General features: G+C 41.5%; 1 protein-coding gene and 1 pseudogene across 2 annotated transcripts in view; both read left to right on the forward strand.

Moving 5' to 3' along the window:
* Window positions 1-4,916: 4,916 nt before the first annotated feature.
* On the forward strand, window positions 4,917-6,453 carry LOC112839080 (methyltransferase-like protein 22 pseudogene; annotated as a pseudogene).
* An 8,371-nt stretch (window positions 6,454-14,824) lies between these two features.
* Window positions 14,825-21,382, forward strand: part of DNAJC1 (DnaJ heat shock protein family (Hsp40) member C1) — a 222,870-nt gene continuing 216,312 nt past the window's right edge. Inside the window, exon 1 of one of the 2 annotated variants that reach the window (XM_025891920.2) lies at window positions 14,825-15,307. In XM_025891920.2, the coding sequence (XP_025747705.1) occupies window positions 15,095-15,307 (213 nt within the window). In that variant the 5' untranslated portion in view covers window positions 14,825-15,094. The remainder of the gene's footprint in view (window positions 15,308-21,382) is intronic. The other variant, XM_025891921.2, reaches the window with a different exon arrangement.

Below are 21,382 nucleotides of genomic sequence, written 5' to 3' on the forward strand. Positions count from 1 at the left end.
TTGTCTATTTGGAGTCCCTTGAGATTCCATATTAATTTTAGGATGGATTCTTAAAAAAATTTTTTCAAATAAATAAAAAAAAACAAAAAGAAATACAAAACCTTGGTATGTTGTTAGGGATTGCACTGAATCTGTAGACCACCCGGTAGTATTGACATCTTCACAATATTAAGTTTTCCGATTCATGAAGCCAGGATGTCTTTCCATTTATTAATGTCTTATTTAATTTCTTTTAGCAATGTTTTGTAGTTTCAATGAACAAATCTTTCGCCTGCTTAGTTAAACTTAATCCTAAATATTTTATTTTTTGATGCTATTGAAAATGAAATTGTTTTTGGAGTGCCTGGGTGGCTCAGTCGGTTAAACATCTGCCTTCAGCTCAGGTCACGATCCCAGGGTCCTGGGATCTAGTCCCGCTTTGGGCTCCCTGCTTGGCGGAGAGTGCGCTTCTCCTCCTGCCCTTCCCCCCTGCTCATGATCTCTCTCTCTCGTTCTCTCTCTCTCTCAAATAAATAAATTAAATCTTAAAAAAAAGAAAATGAAATTGTTTTCGAAATTTCCTCTTCAGGTTGTTCATTGTTACTGTAGAGAAACACAAGTGATTTTTGTGTGATAATTTTATATCCTGCAACTTTGCTGAATTCATTTATTAGTTTAACTGATTTTGGTTTGTTTGTTAGTGACATCTTGGGTTTGCAGTTATCTTTGATTCTTCCTTTTCTCTCTTGCTCTCTCATTCCCTGCATGCAAACAGCCACCAACTCATTTCAGTTTGTTTTGATTTCATAGTGTTTCTGCTCTTTCACATTTTCATTAGTCTCGCTGTAGTCCAATGTGAGTGAGTATTTGTATCCACACTGTCTAGGGTAATGCATGGAGCACTTGTTATCTCAAACAGCTCTTTCATTCTTGCTATCCCACTCAAACCTCTAGGGTTTCCATGTAACAGCAGAGGTCCCAGGCTTCTCTCTCATCTTCTCAGAGGTGGTACTGGCAGTTAAAAGGGTCAAGAGCACCTGAGATGGAAGCGGATATGCTGCTTACTAGCTGTGTAACCATAAGCATATGTAGACCCCTTCGGTCTCACTTTTTCAGCTGGGAACTGGTGATGATAATAATATCTATGCCATAAAGAGGTGGGAAGTGTCTTAGCCCATTTGGGCTGCTATAACAAAATACCACAGACTGGGTGACTTATAAACAAGAGAAATTTATGGCTCACAGTTCTGGAGTCTGGGAAGTCCAAGATCGAGGTCCTGGCATGGTCATATTTTGGTGAGGACACTCTTCCTGGTCCACAGTTGGCACCTTCTCACTGGTTCTTCACATGATGGAAGGGGCCAGGGATCATTTTTATAAGAGCACTAACCCATCCATGAGGACTTTGCCCTCATGACTTAATCACCTCCCAACAGCCTCATCTTTTTTTTCTCTATTTTTTTATGTTCTCTTAATCACCATACATTACATCATTAGTTTTTGATGTAGTGTTCCATGATTCATTGTTTGCATATAACACCCAGTGCTCCATGCAGAATGTGCCCTCCCCAATACCCATCACCAGGCTAACATATCTTCCCACCCCCCTCTCCTCTAGAACCCTCAGTTTGTTTTTCAGGGTCCATCGTCTTTCATGGTTCGTCTCCCCCTCCGATTTCCCCCTCTTCATTCTTCCCCTCCTGCTATCTTCTTTTTTTTTTAACATATAATGTATTATTTGTTTCAGAGGTACAAATCTGTGACTCAACAGTCTTGCACACTTCACAGCGCTCACCATAGCACATACCCTACCCAATGTCTATCACCCACACCCCATCCCTCCCACCCCCCACCACTCCAGCAACCCTCAGTTTGTTTCCTGAGATTAAGAATTCCTCATATCAGTGAGGTCATATGATACATGTCTTTCTCTGATTGACTTATTTCACTCAGCATAATACCCTCCAGTTCCATCCACATCATTGCAAATGGCAAGATCTCATTCCTTTTGATGGCTGCATAATATTCCATTGTGTATATATACCACATCTTCTTTATCCATTCATCTGTCGATGGACATCTTGGCTCTTTCCACGGTTTGGCTATTGTGGACATTGCTGCTATAAACATCGGGGTGCACGTACCCCTTTGGATCCCTACATTTGTATCTTTAGGGTAAATACCCAGTAGTGAAATTGCTGGTTCATATGGTAGCTCTGTTTTCAACTTTTTGAAGAACCTCCATACTGTTTCCCAGAGTGGAACAGCCTCATCTTTTAACACTGTGACATGGGCATGATGGTTCCAGCATGTGAATTTGGCGGGGACACAAACATTCAGACTATAGTGGGAGGCTTAAACAGGACAGTGAGTACAAAGCACTTGGTGAAACTTTCCCTTTCTCTTCCTCTCTCCCTTTGAGGCCAAAGACACAGGTGGAACTGATGTCCTGACTCCTCTTGTCTATATTACTCCTTTGGCACTTACCATCTGCCGCTTTACGCTGTTTGTCATCTTTTTATGTGTATCCTTATTATCTTCCTTATCAAATTATAAATTCTCCAAGGGCCGAGAGCTTGTCTTTTTCTTATTTTTCCTTCTCTTGTGATTGTGGCATGTCATAATACAACGCCTTCTATATGGTAAATGCTTAGGCAATATTTGCCTTTTAATTGTTTGACATAATGAAATTCTTCATTGCCTCATTTCCAGTATCTTGAGAACTGATGTTTCATTTATTTTATGTGTTTTTTTCAGCTCTTTTCCCACTTTGATGTGAAAACAGCTGACATTTTAAAATAGCCAACAAGAAAGTAATGAACACATCACTACTTCCTAGAAGGCCATCTGAGTGTATTTCAACCAATGTCTCTATAAAGAGTAGAAAAATAAATAACCGGCCAGGGTTGCCAGATAAGATACCCAATTAAATTTGAATGCCAGATAAACAAGAGGTAATTTTTTAGTTTCAGTATGTCCCATGCAATATTTGTTGTTTGTCTGACATTCAAATCTAATTAGGTATCTTGTATTTTTATTTGATAAATCTGGCAACACTACCGTGAAGGCTTTAATTTTTTTTTTAATTGTGAACAAGCATTATTCTCTCTGGAACCGAGAATATTCCCATGTGCTTAAAACTGTGTTTTTGTGTCAAAGGTGTACAGCTTGAGACATTATGAAACAAGCCTTAACCATCGCTCTGACCCTACATGGAAAAGATAGGTAATGAAAAAGCTAATGAAGGGTAACATCAACTAAAATATCAACACCCATTGCTTTGAATATAAATGAAAGCAGTGATGTTTCTGTGAAATACAGTCCTGTACTAAATGAAAGCATTGGTTGGGTTTCAAAGTCTTTTATAGTAAGTGGATAAAATTACTGCAGTATTTGCATATCTCAGTCTTCCTGGAAATACTGTTGCTCTGCATGTTGAAAACATGGCTTAGAACTTACAGGAAAAAGCTTGAAAAATTTGAATTATCTGTGGCATGTCCTACTGCAACTGAGGAGAACGTAAGTAAAACCATACCTCTCAGCTGCATTTATTCAAGAGGTAAATGAGGATTTTTATGTAACCAAAGAACTTTTGGACATAGTCATCATTTTGGCACCACATTACAATCTGATTTGTTTTTAAAAATCATGTATAGTTTAGGGGCACCTGGGTGGCTCAGCCGGTTAAGCATCTGACTCTTGGTTTCGGTTTCGGCTCAGGTCATGATCTCAGGGTTGAGAGAGAAGCCCACATCGAGCTTCATGGTCAGTGAGGAATCTGATGCTCTCTCCTTCTCCCTCTGCCCTTCCTGCTTGTGCTCTCTCTCTCTCAAATCAATAAAAATGAATCTTAAAAAAAAATAAATGTCACAGATAGTTTACTATATAGTAATCAAAATGAGTAAGTGTAACTACAAATGGTATGCCTGAGGAGGCACTTACCTCAGACTTGTTACACAAGCAAATAATGCAACCAATGATTTGTATCGATACAGCATGTAGGTCAATTCATCACATCCTCCACCATGAACCACTTGGTTCCACAAGATGAAACACGAGGCATGTAATGCAAGTGGCAGCTTACCCTGAGAGCTGGATACTCTTCTATGGTTCGAACATGGACAATTTTCCAGTTTACTTAATTGTTTTGTCTTATGAATCTGATCCATAATACCATTAGAAGAGGAAAGGTATTTTTCTTTTAAAATTCAACAATATTTATTGAAAGCCTAATATGGGCTATGTGCTTTTTGGAGAAATGAACAAGAGAGACAAATTCTGCTCTCGAGGAGCCTGTATTTTAGTAAGTGGAGTCATATAATAAACAAATAATGAATAAACAAGGAAACAACTAAGAGTGGTTAAGTGCTGGGCAGAAAATTAAATAGGGTGGTGATTTGAAAGAGAGCAACTGGGTCACTTTTTAGGTCAACTGGATGCCTTTTTAGGTTAGGAGATTGAGGTAAGTCTATCAGAGGTGGTCAAATTTCAGTGCAGAACTGAATGGAGGGAAGAAAACAGCCATATGAAGATCTGGAAGAAGAGCAAGGGGAGTGCAAGGCCCTACGAGGGGATGAGCTTGGTGTGCTCTGAAGGAAGACCCGTGTGGTGAGAGGGAGGATGATAGTATGAGGTGAGGCTGCACACGGGCCAGATTATGAAGGACTTTAAAAACCAGAAATGTATTCTAAGCATCATGGGAAGTCATGAGACTTTTCTTTTTTTTTAATAGACTTCTTTTTTATTATTATTATGTTATGTTAATCACCATACATTACCTCATTAGTTTTTGATGTAGTGTCCCATGATTCATTATTTGCGTATAACACCCAGTGCTCCATGCAGAACGTGCTTTCTTTTTTTTAATAATTTTTTATTGTTATGTTAATCACCATACATTACATCATTAGTTTTTGATGTAGTGTTCCATGATTCATTGTTTGCATATAACACCCAGTGCTCCATGCAGAACGCGCCCTCTTTAATACCCATCATCGGGCTAACCCACCCTCCCAGCCTCCTCCCCACTAGAACCCTCAGTTTGTTTTTCAGAGTCCATCGTCTGTCACGGTTCGTCTCCCCCTCCGATTCCCCCCCTTCATTCTTCCCCCCTTGCCATGAGACTTTTCAATCAAAAATGAATGAATAGGACTCGTCTGGACTCCATCCTGCAGCCCGCGGCAGGTGCTGCTGTCTCATGATTCGCGAGGAACCCGGCCATGGTGGCTGGCCCCCACCCCAGCTATGGATGAGGTCACCTTCAAAAGTGACACTCAGCTCTCAGATGTACAAATCTACACCCCGAACCACAGGCACCTCATGGTGCGGCTGAATGGCATGGGGCAGCCCATTTTCCGGTCCCAGTTCAAGCTTCTGTGGAACCGAGACTCTCAGACAGACTCAGGGGTTGAGGGTGGCCGTCATGCCATGGGTCCCGCAGAGGAAATGCCTCCCTCTGGGCCGGGCAGTGCCAGAGCCCCCTCTGGGGAATGGCTGCAGGAGTGACGCCACCAGCCAGGAGCGGGTGGGAACTCGGCTGGACGAGGACGGAGATCTGGACGTCGAGAGGAGGCCACGGGCGGCTTCAGACCCCGAGCCAGCGGGGCCTCCGAGAGACAAGGTACATCCCACGATTCTAACGCAGGAGGAAGATGACCCCCCGGCAGACGAAGCACGAGAGAGCATCCCCCAGGATATCATCAGAATAGAACACACCATGGCCACCCCCCTGGAGGATGTTGGCAAGCAAGTGTGGCGGGGTGCCCTGCTCCTGGCTGACTACACCCTGTTCCAACGGGACCTCTTCCAGGGACGCACGGTGCTGGAGCTTGGGGCGGGCACGGGGCTGGCCAGCATCATGGCAGCCATCGTGGCGCGTACCGTTTACTGCACAGATGTCGGTGCAGATCTCTTGGCCATGTGCCAGCGAAACAGTGCCCTCAATGGCCACCTGGGGACTCCTGCAGGAGGTGGTGTAGTTAAGGTCAAAGAACTGGACTGGCTCAAAGACGGCCTGGGCACAGATCCGGAGGTCTCCTTCAGCTGGTCGCAGGAGGACGTCTCCGACCTGTACAGCCATACCATCATCCTGCTCGCGGCCGAAGTGGTTTACGATGATGACCTAACCGACGCTCTGTTTAAAACGCTGTCCCGCCTCGTTCACAAACTGAAAAACGCCTGCACGGCCATTCTGTCTGTGGAGAAGAGGCTGAACCTCAAGCTCAGACCCCTGGACGTCACGTGTGAAGCCTACCACCACTTCCGCTCCTGGCTGCAGCGGCTGGAGGGGCTTGCTGCCGGCCGGCTGCGCTTCGCGGTGGAGCGGATGGAGGCCTCCCTCCCACAGCTTCTTGTCTATGAGCGCATCCGGCAGCTGGAGCTCTGGAAGATCTTTGTGGAACCGGTAATGTGACCCATCGCATCCACAAGCACGGCTTCTCGACTGTTCTTAGAATGCGTTTCTAATAAAATGGAAAGCTCATGAAAAAAAAATAAGTATCTTGAAAGAAAATTAAGCAATGGATAAAACATTTTAATAAACTAACCTTAATATCAACCTTCAAATTATTGTATCATGAAGTATGTATTGTACCAAGATTCCCCCCCCAGCTGAAGAATATTATTACTATCTACTTATTGAGAGAAATACAATGTACAACAATGTGTTGAAAACTGGTTTAACATTTTGCAATAAAATGAAGGTCTGATTCTAATTTCAGTTTATGTAGATGCTTAATTTTAATGGATATCATAAGTGAGCATATTCCTTACAAAGAGACATAAGTCCCAAAAATGAAGTATATAGTTGGTTCTGCTACTAAGTCATAACTTGTTTTGCAATTCCATTCAGCAATTATGCAAAGGTTTTTGCTAAAATTTAGATTAGCAATTTTCTATCCTTGCTGATGTCAAAATAATTGTTCTTACAAACAAATCAAAAAGTGAAGGGTTTTTATATTTTTAACAAATGGATTTTAAGTCCACTGAAAATTTTCATTTGGAAGATTTAAAATGAGTTGTTAAGAATTTAGATAATTTGAATTAGCGATACAAATAATTTTTGGCAAAAGAAAAAAAATCATATTTGTATAATGATGGGAAAATTTCCAAACACCCATTTCCATGCTTCTTTTGTAGTCTGAGCTCCTTTCTTGGTCATTGTTCAAGTATTGATTTTACCTTTAAGAGATTCTGTATGTGTTTTAAAATATTTTTAGGAAGTGCTAGATAGCATACTATGGACAAACACTTGCCATTACAAAAAAAGATCAGAAAATTTGGCCCAAGGCCAGGTGCTGTCAGAACACAACCACGGGAGGCTGGTTGAAGCCAGTGTGAGACTGGTCACTTGGCTGAGGTTAGTGTGAGTTGGAGAGGGTTTGAAGAGATGCACCAAGGTGCCTAACGCAGGTTGTAATGTATCAGAGTGAAAACCTTCACCTTTGAGCAGTTAGTTGCTGGGCACAGCTGGAGGACACTCAGTGAGAAAGAAGGAGTGGATTTTGTCAATTCACACTAAAACAAGTTAAAAATAAAAAAGCAAATCGACAACAGTAAAAAGAACACTTTATCTCCAAATGTCCCTTGATCACTAATATAAAAGGGCTGGGTCACAGAATATTCTTTAGTGTGTCTCTAAATAGACCCTTAATGCGGAGTTTTTGCAACTTCTCTTTCTCCTTCAGTTTGCTTTCAGTATTTATTTCAACATGGTTTCATCTGGACAAAAATGTTCTTTAGGTGAACCCACGGTGGTGTCTGGTCCAATTCTGTACCGCCTGGAGACAGCCCTGGTGGTAAGGGCTGACAGTGCAGATAAGGACCAGGTGTAGGGTGAGCAACTGAGGGAAGGGAAAGTAGCAGATCTTGCCAGACCACTGCGGTGTCTTCATTCTACTCCAGGCCTAATTTGAAATAGTGGCATCATTATAATTGATTCAGGGAAATGTGGTCTCAGCAGGTACTTAGGAGCAGGAAGAGGGCAGAGAAAACAAGCCAAGAGAAATAAAATGTGGTTTTTTTCCCATACCACAGATACCTTGATTTCAAAACTCTCAGTTTTGCTTCCATTACCTCAATTTTTACCAAATTGCAAGTCAGAAATAATCAAATATCCTGAAACTTCAGAACACAGGATTTATGCATATTGGGCCACATTTTTCACCTCTTACCAATAATTTACTGTATCAGTAATTTTGTTATTGTCTATTAGTTAGCCACAGCTTTGGTACTCACCAAGTAAGTGCAGTGATACCAAGTTCTCAAAAGAGATCATTTCAATTGATGTGCTTGTCAATTATTAATATCATTTCACAGTTATAAAATTAACAAATGGCAAAGTATTAAAATAAGAGTCAATAAACCTGATTTTAGACGGAGGTAAAAACCTGAGTACCATTAATCACACTAAGTTAACAAAAAAGCAGAGCCAAAATACATGCTTAGGAAACCATTGGTTAAAAGATAGCATGTGCTGGGACGCCTGGGTGGCTCAGTTGGTTAAAAGTCTGCCTTGGGCTTGGGTTGATCCCAGGGTCCTGGGATGGAGCCCCACCTCGGGCTCCCTGCTCAGAGGAGAGCCTGCTTTTCCCTCTCCCTCTGCACACCCTCTCCCCCGCTTGTGCTCACACAATCTCTCTCTCTCTCTCTCTCTCTCTCTCTCTCTCAAATATAAATAAATAAATAAAAATCGCATGCGCTAAACACAATTTAAAGGTGAGCATAGACAAGGTTAGATCAATATTTCAAAATTTCAGTTTCTATTTCTCTTCCTTATGTGCAAGTGTATGAAAGGAGAGGGAAAGGGGAAGCAGAAATTTCTGCCATAAAAAATGATAGTAAACGTATCCTCTTTTATAAGCACAATTCTTCTCAAATTTATAAATTTCGGTTAGAATCTATATCTCTTAATTTGAAGCTACTGAAATCCTAACAACAGTAACAAAAACTATGTTCATGCAGGTAATTTCTTTAGAATGTTAAAAAATAACCTTTGCCTGTAAAACTGTTCTTTGCCCCCTGGTGGTGAAATTATTATTGTTCAAGTTTTTAAAAGTTGTTAAACGAGTCTAATTATGTATGGGGTCTTGGCACTAGGAATCTTTCTGTGGTGGGTAAAATAATAGAGAATTATATATTGGAAGTAGGGAGAGATGAAGCTGGGCCATAGGCGTGGTAAAAGAATTTAAGTTTCCCATAGCCTACCATTGGGAGCTAAGTTTTCCTTAATCTATCTCTATTTGTTTCCATGTTGAACACATTGCTAATTCAGTATTATTTTAAAATTCTGCCTCCTCTTCGTAAATTACATAATAGGCATTTCTGAGGCATGGAATTTCTATGGGTAAACTAATGCCTTAGTTGTGGCCTGTTGACTGAGGTGAACAGCAACTTTGTACTGTTTTTTCCTTTGTATTCCAATTTGGCATCACAAACAATATTAGGACTCTGTGGCAGAATGCCAAAACCAGGCTGTTCAGCCTGAAAGAGTAGATGATGAAGGGGTCTGTTAAAATTTTCTTTTGCACACTAATTGGAGCCTTTGTATATGAGGAAAATACAATGTGGCTGTGCTGCGGCTGAATTGAGGAGTCAGTAGGAGAGAATTTATTTCCTCCTTGGTTGGCTAAAGGAAAAAGAAGAAAAACTCGTTTTCACATTATAAAAAGTGATTCAAATGAGTTACTGGAAACCTTTGAAAAAATCAGTGATAATCTTCAAATTGTAGAAGGTGAGAGAAGAAAGAAATTTTAACAGGGATTGTGTTGTGACACGCTGAAGTCTATGTAAAGTGGAAAACCTCATTATCTGAAAATACAAGGCTACTTCAGGGTAAGACAATGACCGGTGACTATTTAGTGACTAAATCATTGAATGTGAATATTTCCCCTTCCTTTTGTTCAACAGGGTCACATGCTTTTAATTAGGTATCTATTGTACAACCTTAAGCCGGATTTAGCCCCAAAATCATGAATAACGTTTTATAGAGTTGGAACAAAAAAATTAAACTGGCTTTGAGAAACAGTCATTATTTTGTAAAGACAGTCTCCCACCATCTTGGGCAAGCCAGTGATTGGATAAATTTCTGGTGAAGTGGGCAATCACCGCCTAGGTTTAGTGACAAATGACTTAAAGATAACATTTTTTTAAGATTTTATTTATTTATTTGAGAGAGAGAGTGCGTGAAGAGAGGGGCAGAGGGGGACAGAGAGGGACAAGCAGACTTAGCAGTGAGCTCAGAGCTCAACGCAGGGCTCGATCTCACAACCCCGAGATCACGGCCTCAGCCAAATCCAAGAGTCAGACACTCAACCAACTGAGCCACCCAGGCACCCCTAAAGATAACATTTAAACATTTAAGAACAGATAAGATTTATTTTGGAACCTTTAATACATGGTAGATGGAGACTTCCCATAAAATAATAGTAACATTTAAATTGTAACTACTATATACCAGGCACTATCTCACTGAATTCCCACAAGGACCTTATGATTTGGGAAGTATTATTCTTTTTTATTACAGATGAAGAAGCTGAAGGATAGGGCTCAGTCAACAGGCGATCCGGGTGGTAGAGCCAGGATTCAAATTTAATCAGTCTGGCTCTAGAATCTGTGCTCTTAAACACTATGACAGGGCGCCTGGGTGGCTCAGTTGGTTAAGCGACTGCCTTCGGCTCAGGTCATGATCCCAGAGTCCTGGGATCGAGTCCCACGTCGGGCTCCCGGCTCAGCGGGGAGCCTGCTTCTCCCTCTGACCCTCTCCCCTCATGCTGTTTCTCTCTCTCTCTCTCTCTTAAATAAATAAATAAAATCTTTAAAAAAAAAAACACTATGACATTATTCAAGTAAGTAGTACATTATTCAGAGAAATGAAAACCATGTGTCAACATGTTAGAAATATATTTATTATTTACAACATGAAGAAAATCTGTATTTATGAGGACCTTACAAATGATTAAAATTGAATACTGCAATAAAGAAGAAACTACCTTCCAAAGGGGTGCTTCCCCCAAATAATATTTTCCTAAACTTTGTCAGTTCAATATAAGTTTGTGAATGGTGTTTGGATAAATAAAATTACTGAGTGATAATGTTCCATTAAAGAACAATGATATCTTAGAACTTCAGGTCCTATATTTGAGAAACAGTTACAAGGGAGCAAAAGAGAAAATTTCAGGATTTAATGAGAGCCAGACATTTCTAAATCATAGGATGAATAGGTCTAGCCACTAAATGGCAATTTTAAAAGAGGTTTGGATTTTTACTATAATAGGTATTGTATTCAATTCTGTTGGTATAGTTAAGTCTGGTCTTACCCAAAGTGAGGAATGATGGCTTCTTTATTTTATTTTTTAAGATTTTATCTATTCATTGATGGAGAGAGAGCGAGCACAAGTACCCGCTGAGCAGAAACCCCAATGCAGGGCTCGATTCCATGACCCTGGGATCATGACCTGAGCCAAAGGCAGACACTTAACCGACTGAGTCACTCAGGTGCCTACAGATGGCTTCTTTGAACCTCTTTGAGTCATACTGGTCTATGAAATTACCAGTGCTCTTTCACAATTGCTCCCAGAAAGTAGGGGTCATTATGATGTTCAAGTTCATCTATAACAAGATCATCACATACCTTCTATGTGGAAGACCCATCCAACAACCTAGATCCTCTCTGCTTTCCTCATTGCCAATGGCATATTCTTATAAGACATCTTAGCCACACACACACACACACACACACACACACACACACACACACACACGACAGCTTAGCCACACACTATCATGGTCACATCTTGAACCTTGTCAACACCAGAACCTACAAACTGATGAAATTTTTAAAAATTATTTGTATATGAACTAATATGCACCCCACTCACTTGTATGAATGCCATATGAAAACATTTATGGTTATTTATGTACCCCCTTATGTTGAACATTCAACTCATGAATTTTCTGTCTTCCTAAGACATTTAAGCCTACAAATGCTTAATCTTTAAAGTTACTGCCTTCACTTGGTGGGAATGCAAGCTGGTGGTGCAGCCACTCTGGAAAACAGTATGGAGGTTCCGCAAAAAGTTGAAAATAGAACTACCATACGACCTAGCAATTGCTCTACTGGGTATTTACCCCAAAGATACAAAGGTAGGGATCCGAAGGGGTACATGCACCCCAATGTTTATAGCAGCAATGTCCACAATAGCCAAACTATGGAAACAGCCAGGATGTCCATCAACAGATGAATGGATAAAGAAGACGTGGTATATATACACAATGGAATATTATGCAGCCATCAAAAGGAATGAATGAGATCTTGCCATTTGCAACGATGTGGATGGAACTGGAGGGTGTTATGCTGAGCGAAATAACTCAATCAGAGAAAGACATGTATCATACGACCTCACTGAAATGAGGAATTCTTAATCTCAGGAAACAAACTGAGGGTTGCTGGAGTGGTGGGGGGTGGGAGGGATTGGGTGGCTGGGTGATAGACATTGGGGAGGGTATGTGCTATGGTGAGTGCTGTGAATTGTGTAAGACTGTTGAATCACAGACCTGTACCTGAAACAAATAATACATTATATGTTAAAAGAAGAAGAAGAAGAAGAAGAAGAAGAAGAAGAAGAAGAAGAAGAAGAGGAGGAGGAGGAGGAGGAGGAGGAGGAGGAGGAGGAGGAAGAAGAAGAAGAAGGAGAAGGAGAAGAAGATAGCAGGAAGGGAAAAATGAAGGGGGGGATTTCAGAGGAGGAGACGAACCATGAGAGACTATGGACTCTGAAAAACAAACTGAGGGTTCTGGAGGGGAGGGGGTGGGGGGAAGAGCTAGCCTGGTGGTGGGTATTAAGGAGGGCACGTTCTGCATGGAGCCCTGGGTGTTATACGCAAACAATGAATCATGGAACACTACATCAAAAACTAATGATGTTATGTATGGTGATTAACATAACATAATAAAAAAAAGATTACTTTCATCTTACTTAAATGTTTTACTCATTGAATAAACACTAAGTTAAATGAGATATTTGGGGAAGATGCCTCTCACCTTAAGAAAAATGACATGCCAAAAAGCAAGCTAAAAAAATTGCACTGGGAGAAATGGTGGAGGATTTTCACAGTTGTAGGGTTCACTAATTAAATGCTAGCATGTGCTGGGCATTGTGCTTTGTACTGGGGATACACAGAAAAGGTGATACCCCTTACTATGGACTAAATGGATTTCCCCATAATTCATGTGTTGAAGCCCTGACCCCCAATGTGATGGTATTGAGAGATGGGGCCTTTGGGAGATAATTAAGTTTAGATGAGGTCATCATGGTGGAGTGATTAGTGCCCTTATTAAAGGAAACACAGATCTTCATAGACCTCTCTCACTTTCTCTCTCTTTCTCCCTCTCCCTCCCTTCGTCCCTCTCCTCCTCCCTTCCCCCAGTCCTGCCTTGTAAGCGGTACTAGAAGAAGGCAGCTGCCTGCAACCAGGAAGAGGGCTCTCACCAGAACCCTACCATGCTAGCACTCAGGTTTCAGACTTCCCAGCCTCCAGCACTGTGGGAAATACATGTCAGTTGTTTAAGCTACCAGTCTATAGTATTTTGTTGTAGCAGCCCTAGCAGATAAAGACACCCTTGCTCTCATATCTTTGAAAGGTAAGCCTCAGGATCAAATTAAAATGTGATGAATTCAAGCATATACATTTTAAAGCAAGGTATTCTTGCATTCATTTATGACTAAAAATATTTTTAAGTTTTATAGTAACAAAAGGATTTCTTAAGATTCTTCCTAGATACTGTTATTCTACCTTTATCAAATATAAAATATACTTACTATAAGAGTGAAAATAGTTTTATCCTTCTCCTATTGAGCTTAACTTAACTTCCCAAGATGGGAAAAGTATAATGTAAAATTTTCAAAAACTGGGCGAGCACCCTGAGTTATACAAGCATATGTTCCCTTCTACATCCTCGACAAGAGTAGGGAGTCAGGGAGGAGAAGTGTGAGAAGCCTGAGAAGAAAATAAAGTTTATGCAAGAGCAAGCAATAGTGGTAGAGGAAAAAATTAAAACATACTGAACAGAAGCAATGTAAAACTAGGAGGTAGGACATTAGTGGGAAAGAGAAAGGAGGTTGTAAGCCTACATGTCTTTTTAAAAAACATCTCAATTGGGAAAGGAACCCCAATTGGAAATGGGCTAAGGTGGATAAATTGCACTTCCCTTAAGACCATGATTGAGTCACCATTATTCATTCTACCAAGCTGCCTATTTTATGGTATTATGCCTATGAATCTTATTTAGAAGTATACATTTTTTTGTTGGTCCGAATTCCATTTCTGCTTCACCTCTGTCATAAAGGACACTCTAGACTACTCACTAGATATTCCCCCTTTCAGGCCGTGGGTTCAATTCCTCCTATATCTAGGAGCTCCAGTGGCGCAACCGGTTAGCGCGCGGTACTTATACAATTCTTCCTATATCTTGATGACCGACAGTATAATGAAATGTATGTAACAGAAGCCATAATCAAATCAGTTTCAAGATAAGCTCTATGTTTTCAATATGGGACTAGGAGAGTAAGAAGGTAGACGTTTCCAGGGAAATTTATACTTGGGATGCTCCAGGTACACGCGTGATTCCATGTGCCTTAATCTGCGTGAATAAACCTACAGCTTCTCAGTGGGCGCGAGCGACAAAAAACGCATTTCTCCGAGGCCCGGATCTGGGGCGCCCAGCTCCCCTACTTCCGGCCCCGCCCACCCTCCCGCGGTTGCTAGGAGACGTGATGTCACCGGAAGCGAGGCCTGGGATAGGCTGAGGCGAGGGGAAGCCTCTCCCCCTCTGCAACCTCAGCGCCCCGCGCTGGCTTCACAGCTGTTTGTAGGCCTGGGGGTGAGGGTCTGCGGAAGGTAGAGCCGGCTGCGGCCCCGCCCGCCCACCCGCCGCTGCGTTCGCCCGCTCCTGCCGCCTTTGCCCTGCCGCTGGGGCGGGCCGCCGAGCGGGCGCCTCCGGTGCGGCTGCCCGTGCTTCTGACTGACAGGCACTGTCCCCACAGCCCGCGCTGCCCGCCACGTCCCCGGTCTCGGCCGACGGCACAGCGTGGCGAGTGACCTTTCCGAGCCCAGCGCGATGACGGCTACCTGCTCCCCGCTGGCCCGTCTGCCTCGGCGCCGCTGGCGACGGCTGGTGCCGTTCCCGCCGCCGCCGCCGCGGCCACTGCTGTTGCTGCTGCTACTGGCGGCCGTAGGGCCGGCACACGGCTGGGAGAGCGGAGACCTGGAGTTATTTGACTTGGTGGAGGAGGTGCAGCTCAACTTCTACCAGTTCCTCGGCGTGCAGCAGGTAAGCGGGGCCGCCGGCCCGCGCGAGGACTGAGCCTACTTCGGCTGCTCCGGGGCAGAAGCGTGCAGGTCGGGGCAGGAAGGAGGCGGTGGGGCGGGCTTTGACCCCGTTTCCTCCGAGGGAGCCGGGCACCGCGGCCAGCACTGGGGCATCCTGAGCTCTGGCTGCCCTCCTCACCCGGGCCCACCGGGGGCTCTTCGTAACCCCAGCCGCAGAATTTGTCCCCCTACCCCCGCTCCTCACCGCCGTGCTCCTCTTCTCAAGTTCCGGTCTCAGTGACAGGTTGGGACGGTGCCACCAGCCTGGGGTGGCGATACCTTCTCTTACCTCTGCCATTCTCGGGGAGATCCTTCCACCCAGCTGTGTTGGAGGAAGAAGGAAGAGTAGTATGGGTAGACCTTTTACACCTTTCCTTTCCTGCCCTCTGAATGTGGAAAGAATAGTCATGGCTCCCCTAAATTTTCACCTACCCGGTTACATTTACTATTTTAGTTGCTTTCTTGCCTCTTCCTTTCCCAGAAGATAGGAATGCGTTTTCGTCGGCGTCTGTGTTGCCCAAGTTTTTCTTGCACCATACTTTGGACTTTTTAGCCTGTTGGATAGGGGTTCGTATCACAGTTTTGAAATCTGGAGGATCTTGAAGCCTCCACCGAGTTGGTCCTGGAATTAGAAGAGGAGGCGCTATGAAGTGTTCTGGGCATCGGAGGCACTTGGGGTGCTACAGGAAGAGAAGCCCAACCAGTAACGCGAAATCGTTTTCTTTCTTTTTGTTTTCCTTCCATTTCTTTTCCTTTCCTTTTTTTTTAGCTTGAGGCCAACCTGTAAAGTCCGTTTGTTGCTCTTTATCCAATCTCTATCTGAAACCTACTGCCAAGGAGATGGCATTTCACTGATTTAAGGATAATGGAGTAAAAGACTTAGAATTTCGCACGATCAGATTGAGCCCTTCAAAAAATGCTTAGAATAGTTATGTGGGTAAAAAAAAAAAATTAAGGTTTACCAACAATTGTCATCCTAGACAAGATATGAATATGATATGTCATTCATGACTAGGTATGAAATGTACATTTTCCGCCTATAGAGGTTATCATAAATTTGTATGAACTATTGAGTTTAACACTAAATGGAATTTTACATTCGGTGAAAACTGATGGAATATAAAATTGCTTTTGCCCTGGCACCATGATTTTAACAATTTCATTTTTGTAAGAGTTATAAAGTGTAAGCATTTCACACTTAAGATTCTTACATGCAAACAATTATGATATGTCTATATTCATTATCTTCACCTGGTGCCACTTCCTTCTCATGGAGACAGAGTATACCTCATTTTCAGAGTTAATGATGCTACAATATGTGTAAAAATCATTAGTGAAAATATAACTCTGAAGACTTTTAAGCATACCTTTAATATCAAGAATACTTTTTAGAATTTATCATGATTAAACTCTGTAGCTAGAGTCTTTTTTTAAGCTTTTATTTATTTATTTATTTATTAAGAGAGACAGAGGAAACAGGGAGGGGCAGAGGGAGAGGGAGAAGCAGACTCCCGGCTGAGCCGGACTCCTGGGATCATGACCTGAGCGGAGGGCAGGCAGACGCTTAACCTGCTGAGCCCCCCAGGGGTCCCTAGAGAGACTCTCGATACATAACCTGACCAGAGATCCTTAAGATGCTCTCCAGTTACTCATGGAAAATTAAGGCCTTTTAAAAGAATACAGAAATTTAGTAGCAGTAGTTTAAAATGTAGTTTATATAATCTAGCTTGCATGTAAACCCTCGTAAAATTTTCTTTTATAATTTCATGCAGTTTAATTTCAGAGTTAATTAGGCAGTATGAATACCAGAGTGCTTAACTGTATGGGCAAGGATGGGAAAATAAAGACGCATAGATAATCGAGAAGATTCTATGTCGAGATAGAATTTGAAAAGAAGGATCCTGAAAATTGTTTTTCATCTGTGTTTCTCTACTTAGCAGTGTTGAAAGTGGAAGGAATGCCAGAAAAAAAATTTTATCCTACCCAAGCAGAGACACTGATTGGAACAATTTCTTTACATTACATTGAATCTTAACTTTCTTGAAAGACTTTCAGGGGACCAGAAATTTGGTAGAGACAAGTGCAGCCTCTTTTTGGTTCTTAATGTGTAATTTTCAGGCCCGAGCCAATCGGTCTTTCGGGGACTAGGACAAAACGGATAGGCTCCTTAGGGTTGTAACCTGGCTCTCTGCACTCGTCAGTTCTGTTGTGAATTCAACAGAAATCTATTTGGTGCCTGCTAAATTTTAAGCCCTGGGAATTGGTTGGTATATAAAACAAAACCCCCTAGCCTCATGAAACTCACATTTTAGTAGGGGGAATTAGTTGGAAACAACCAACCAAGTAAATATCAATGTCAGGTGGTCAGAAAAGGCCTCGGAAGGAAGTAAGAGCGTGAGTCATGCTGACAAGTTGGGGAAGAGCATTCAAGAAAGGCAAACAGCAAATGCTCAGGCCTTGAGGCAAGAGCTTGAGTCGTGTTGGAGGAATAGTGAGGCAGCTAGCACGGCTAAAGCAGGGTTAACCAGGGGGACAGTAACATGAGATGAGATCAGAGTCATGGACTTTGGTTATTACAAATAAGTAAGTTGGGGACCATGTTGGGGGATTGAACTAAAGAGGTACGTGATTTGACTTACATTGCAGAATGATTATTGTGTTGAGGATGGTCTGTATGTATGTCATTAGTTACTTAGTGGGATAATTGTGTTGTAGAATGTAGAGTGGATCTGGTCAAATTCTAGATTTAATTGGAACAAAGAGCTGACAGAATTTTACTGACTTTTTTAAATGTGCGATATGAAGGGGAAAAAGTTGAGGATAATTCTAAAGCTTTTGGCCTCAGCAATTAAATACTTGTCTAATTGCAGTTGCTACTACTGAGATGGAGAAGCCTAGTATACAAGCCGGTCTGGTTGGGGGAAAATCAGAAATTTGGTTTTGGTCATGCTAAATTTAATGTTAAACATCAAGTGGACCTGGCATATAGAGAGTTGGTTATGTAAGTCTGAAGTTAGAAGGGGAAAGGTTTGAGCTGTAGATATAAATTTGGGAGTCGTTGGCACTTAGAAGGCAATTTGAAGCCACAAAACTGGGTAAGTTCACCAGGGAGAGTGAAAGTAAGAGAGAAAAACAGAGGTCTGGGAGGTAAGCCATGGGCATTCCAAACTTTAAGAGTCAGGGAGATGTGGGAGAACCAGCAAAGGAGATGGAGAAGGAACAGCTAGTGAAGCAGGAGGCAAACCAAGAAAAAGATGATCTCTTTCAAGTCAAGAAAATAGTGGATATTCTTTCCTTGTTGAAGATTTGCCCATATCGTTGTGGGTTCATTTCTGGGTTTTCTATTCTGTTCCATTGATCTATGTGTCTGTTTTTGTGCCAGTACCATACTGTCTTGATTACTGCAGCTTTGTAATATAACTGGAAGTACGGAATTGTGATGCCTCTAGCCTTGCTTTTCTTTTTCAAGTTTGCTTTGGCTATTCAGGGTTTTTTGTGGTTCCATACAAATTTTAGGATTGTTTGTTTTAGCTTTGTGAAAAATGCTGTTGTTATTTTGATAGGAATTACATTAAATATATAGATTGCTTTGGGTGGTATAGACATTTTAACAATATTTGTTTTTCCAATCCATGAGCGTGGGATGTCTTTCCATTTCTTTGTGTCATTTTCAGTTTCTTTCATCAGTATTTTACAATTTTCAGAGTATAGGTCTTTCACCTCTTTGGTTGGGTTTAGTCCGAGATATCTTATGGTTTTGGGTGCAGTTGTAAATGGGACTGATTCCTTGGTTTTTCTTTCTACTGCTTCATTATTGATGTATAGACATGCAACCGATTTCTGTATGTTGATTTTGTATCCTTATTGAATTCATGTATCAGTTCTAGCAATTTTTTTGACGGGAGTCTTTTGGGTTTTCTGTGTAGAGTCATGTCATCTGCAAATAGTGAAAATTCTACTTCTTTCTTGCCCATTTGGATGCCTTTTATTTCTTTTCCTGTCTGTTTGCTATAGCTAGAACTTCCAATACTATGTTAAATAATAGTGGTGAGAGTGGACATCCTTGTCTTGTTCCTGACCATAGAGGAAAAACTCTCCCTATTGAAGATGATATTAGCTGTGGGAATTTTGTATATGGCCTTTATTATGTTGAGGTATGTTCCCTCTTACCTTACTTTGTTGAGGGTTTTTATCATGAATGGATGTTGTACCTTGTCAGGTGCCTTTTCTGCATCTACTGAAAGGATCATACGGTTCTTGTCCTTTCTTTTATGAATGTGATGTATCATGTTGATTGATTTGAGAATATTGAACCACCCTTGCAACCCAGGAATAAATCCCACTCAATCGTGGTGAATGGTTCTTTTAATGTACTGTTGGATTCAGTTTGCTAGTGTTTTATTGAGAATTTTGGCATTCAGATTCATTAGGTATATTGGCCTATAGTTTCTCTTTTTTGAAGGAGTCTTTACCTGGTTTTGGTATCAGGGTAATGCTGGCCTCATAAAATGAATTTGGAAGTTTTCCTTCCTTTTCTATGTTTTGGAATAGTTTGAGAATAGGCATTAACTCTTCTTTAAATGTTTGGTAAAATATCCCTGTAAAGCCATCTGGCCCTGGATTTTTGTTTGTTGAGTGATTTTTGATTACTGACTCAGTTTCTTTGCTGGTTATTGATCTGTTCAAGTTTTCTGTTTCAGTTTTGGGTGTTTATATGTTTCTAGGAATTTACCCATTTCTTCCAGGTTGTCCAATTTGGTGGCATATAGATTTTCATAATATTCTCTTATAATTGTGTTTCTGTGGTGTTGGTTGCTATTTCTCCTCATTTGTGATTTTATTTACTTGGGTCATTTTCTTTCTTTTTTTTTTATTATGTTAATCACCATACATTACATCATTAGTTTTTGATGTAGTGTTCCATGATTCATTGTTTGTGTATAACACCCAGTGCTCCATGCAGAACGTGCCCTCTTTAATACCCATCACCAGGCTAACCCATCCTCCCACCCCCCTCCCCTCTAGAACCCTCAGTTTGTTTTTCAGAGTCCATAGTCTCTCGTGGTACGTCTCCCCCTCCGATTTACCCCCTTCATTCTTCCCCTCCTATCTTCTTCTTTTTTTTAACATATAATGTATTATTTGTTTCAGAGGTACGGATCTGTGATTCAACAGTCTTGCACAATTCAGAGCACTCACCATAGCACATACCCTCCCCAATGTCTATCACCCAGCCACCCCATCCCTCCCACCCCCCTACCACTCCAGCAACCCTCGGTTTGTTTCCTGAGATTAAGAATTCCTCATATCAGTGAGGTCATATGATACATGTCTTTCTCTGATTGACTTATTTCGCTCAGTATAATACCTTCCAGTTCCATCCACGTCATTGCAAATGGCAAGATTTTGTTCTTTTTGATGACTGCATAATATTCCAGTGTGTGTGTGTGTGTGTGTGTGTGTGTGTGTGTGTGTGTGTGTGGGTGGGTGTGTGTGTGTGTGTATACATACACATACATACTACGTCTTCTTTATCCATTCATCTGTCGATGGACATCTTGGCTCTCTCCACAGTTTCTTTTTGATAAGTCTGGCCAGGATGTTATCAATTAATTTTTCCAAAGAACCAGCTCCTGTTTTCATTGATCTGTTCTATTGGGTTTCTTTTTTGTTTTTGTTTTGTTTTGTTTTTAGTTTCTATGTCATTTATTTCTGTGCTAATCTTTATTATTTCCTTCTACCTGCTGACTTTAGCCTTCCTTTGTTCTTCTTTCTCTAGCTTGTGTGGGTGGAAAGTTAGGTTGCTTATTTGAGATTTTTCTTATTTTATGAGGTAGGCCTGTATTGCTATGTACTTGCCTGTTAGGACTGCTTTTGCTGCATCTCAAAGGTTTTGGACCACTGTGTTTTCATTTTCACTTGTCTCCATGTATTTTTTTTTTATTTCTTCTTTGATTTCCTGGTTGACCCATTCATTATTTAGTAGAAGGATGTTGTATAACCTCTATATATTTGTGGTCTTTCCAAATTTTTTCTT

Source organism: Callorhinus ursinus, unplaced genomic scaffold (assembly GCF_003265705.2).
Source record: "Callorhinus ursinus isolate GAN/ISIS: 27379988/994484 unplaced genomic scaffold, GSC_fseal_2.0 scaffold63, whole genome shotgun sequence".
In the NCBI taxonomy this organism is placed as follows: Eukaryota; Metazoa; Chordata; class Mammalia; order Carnivora; family Otariidae; genus Callorhinus; species Callorhinus ursinus.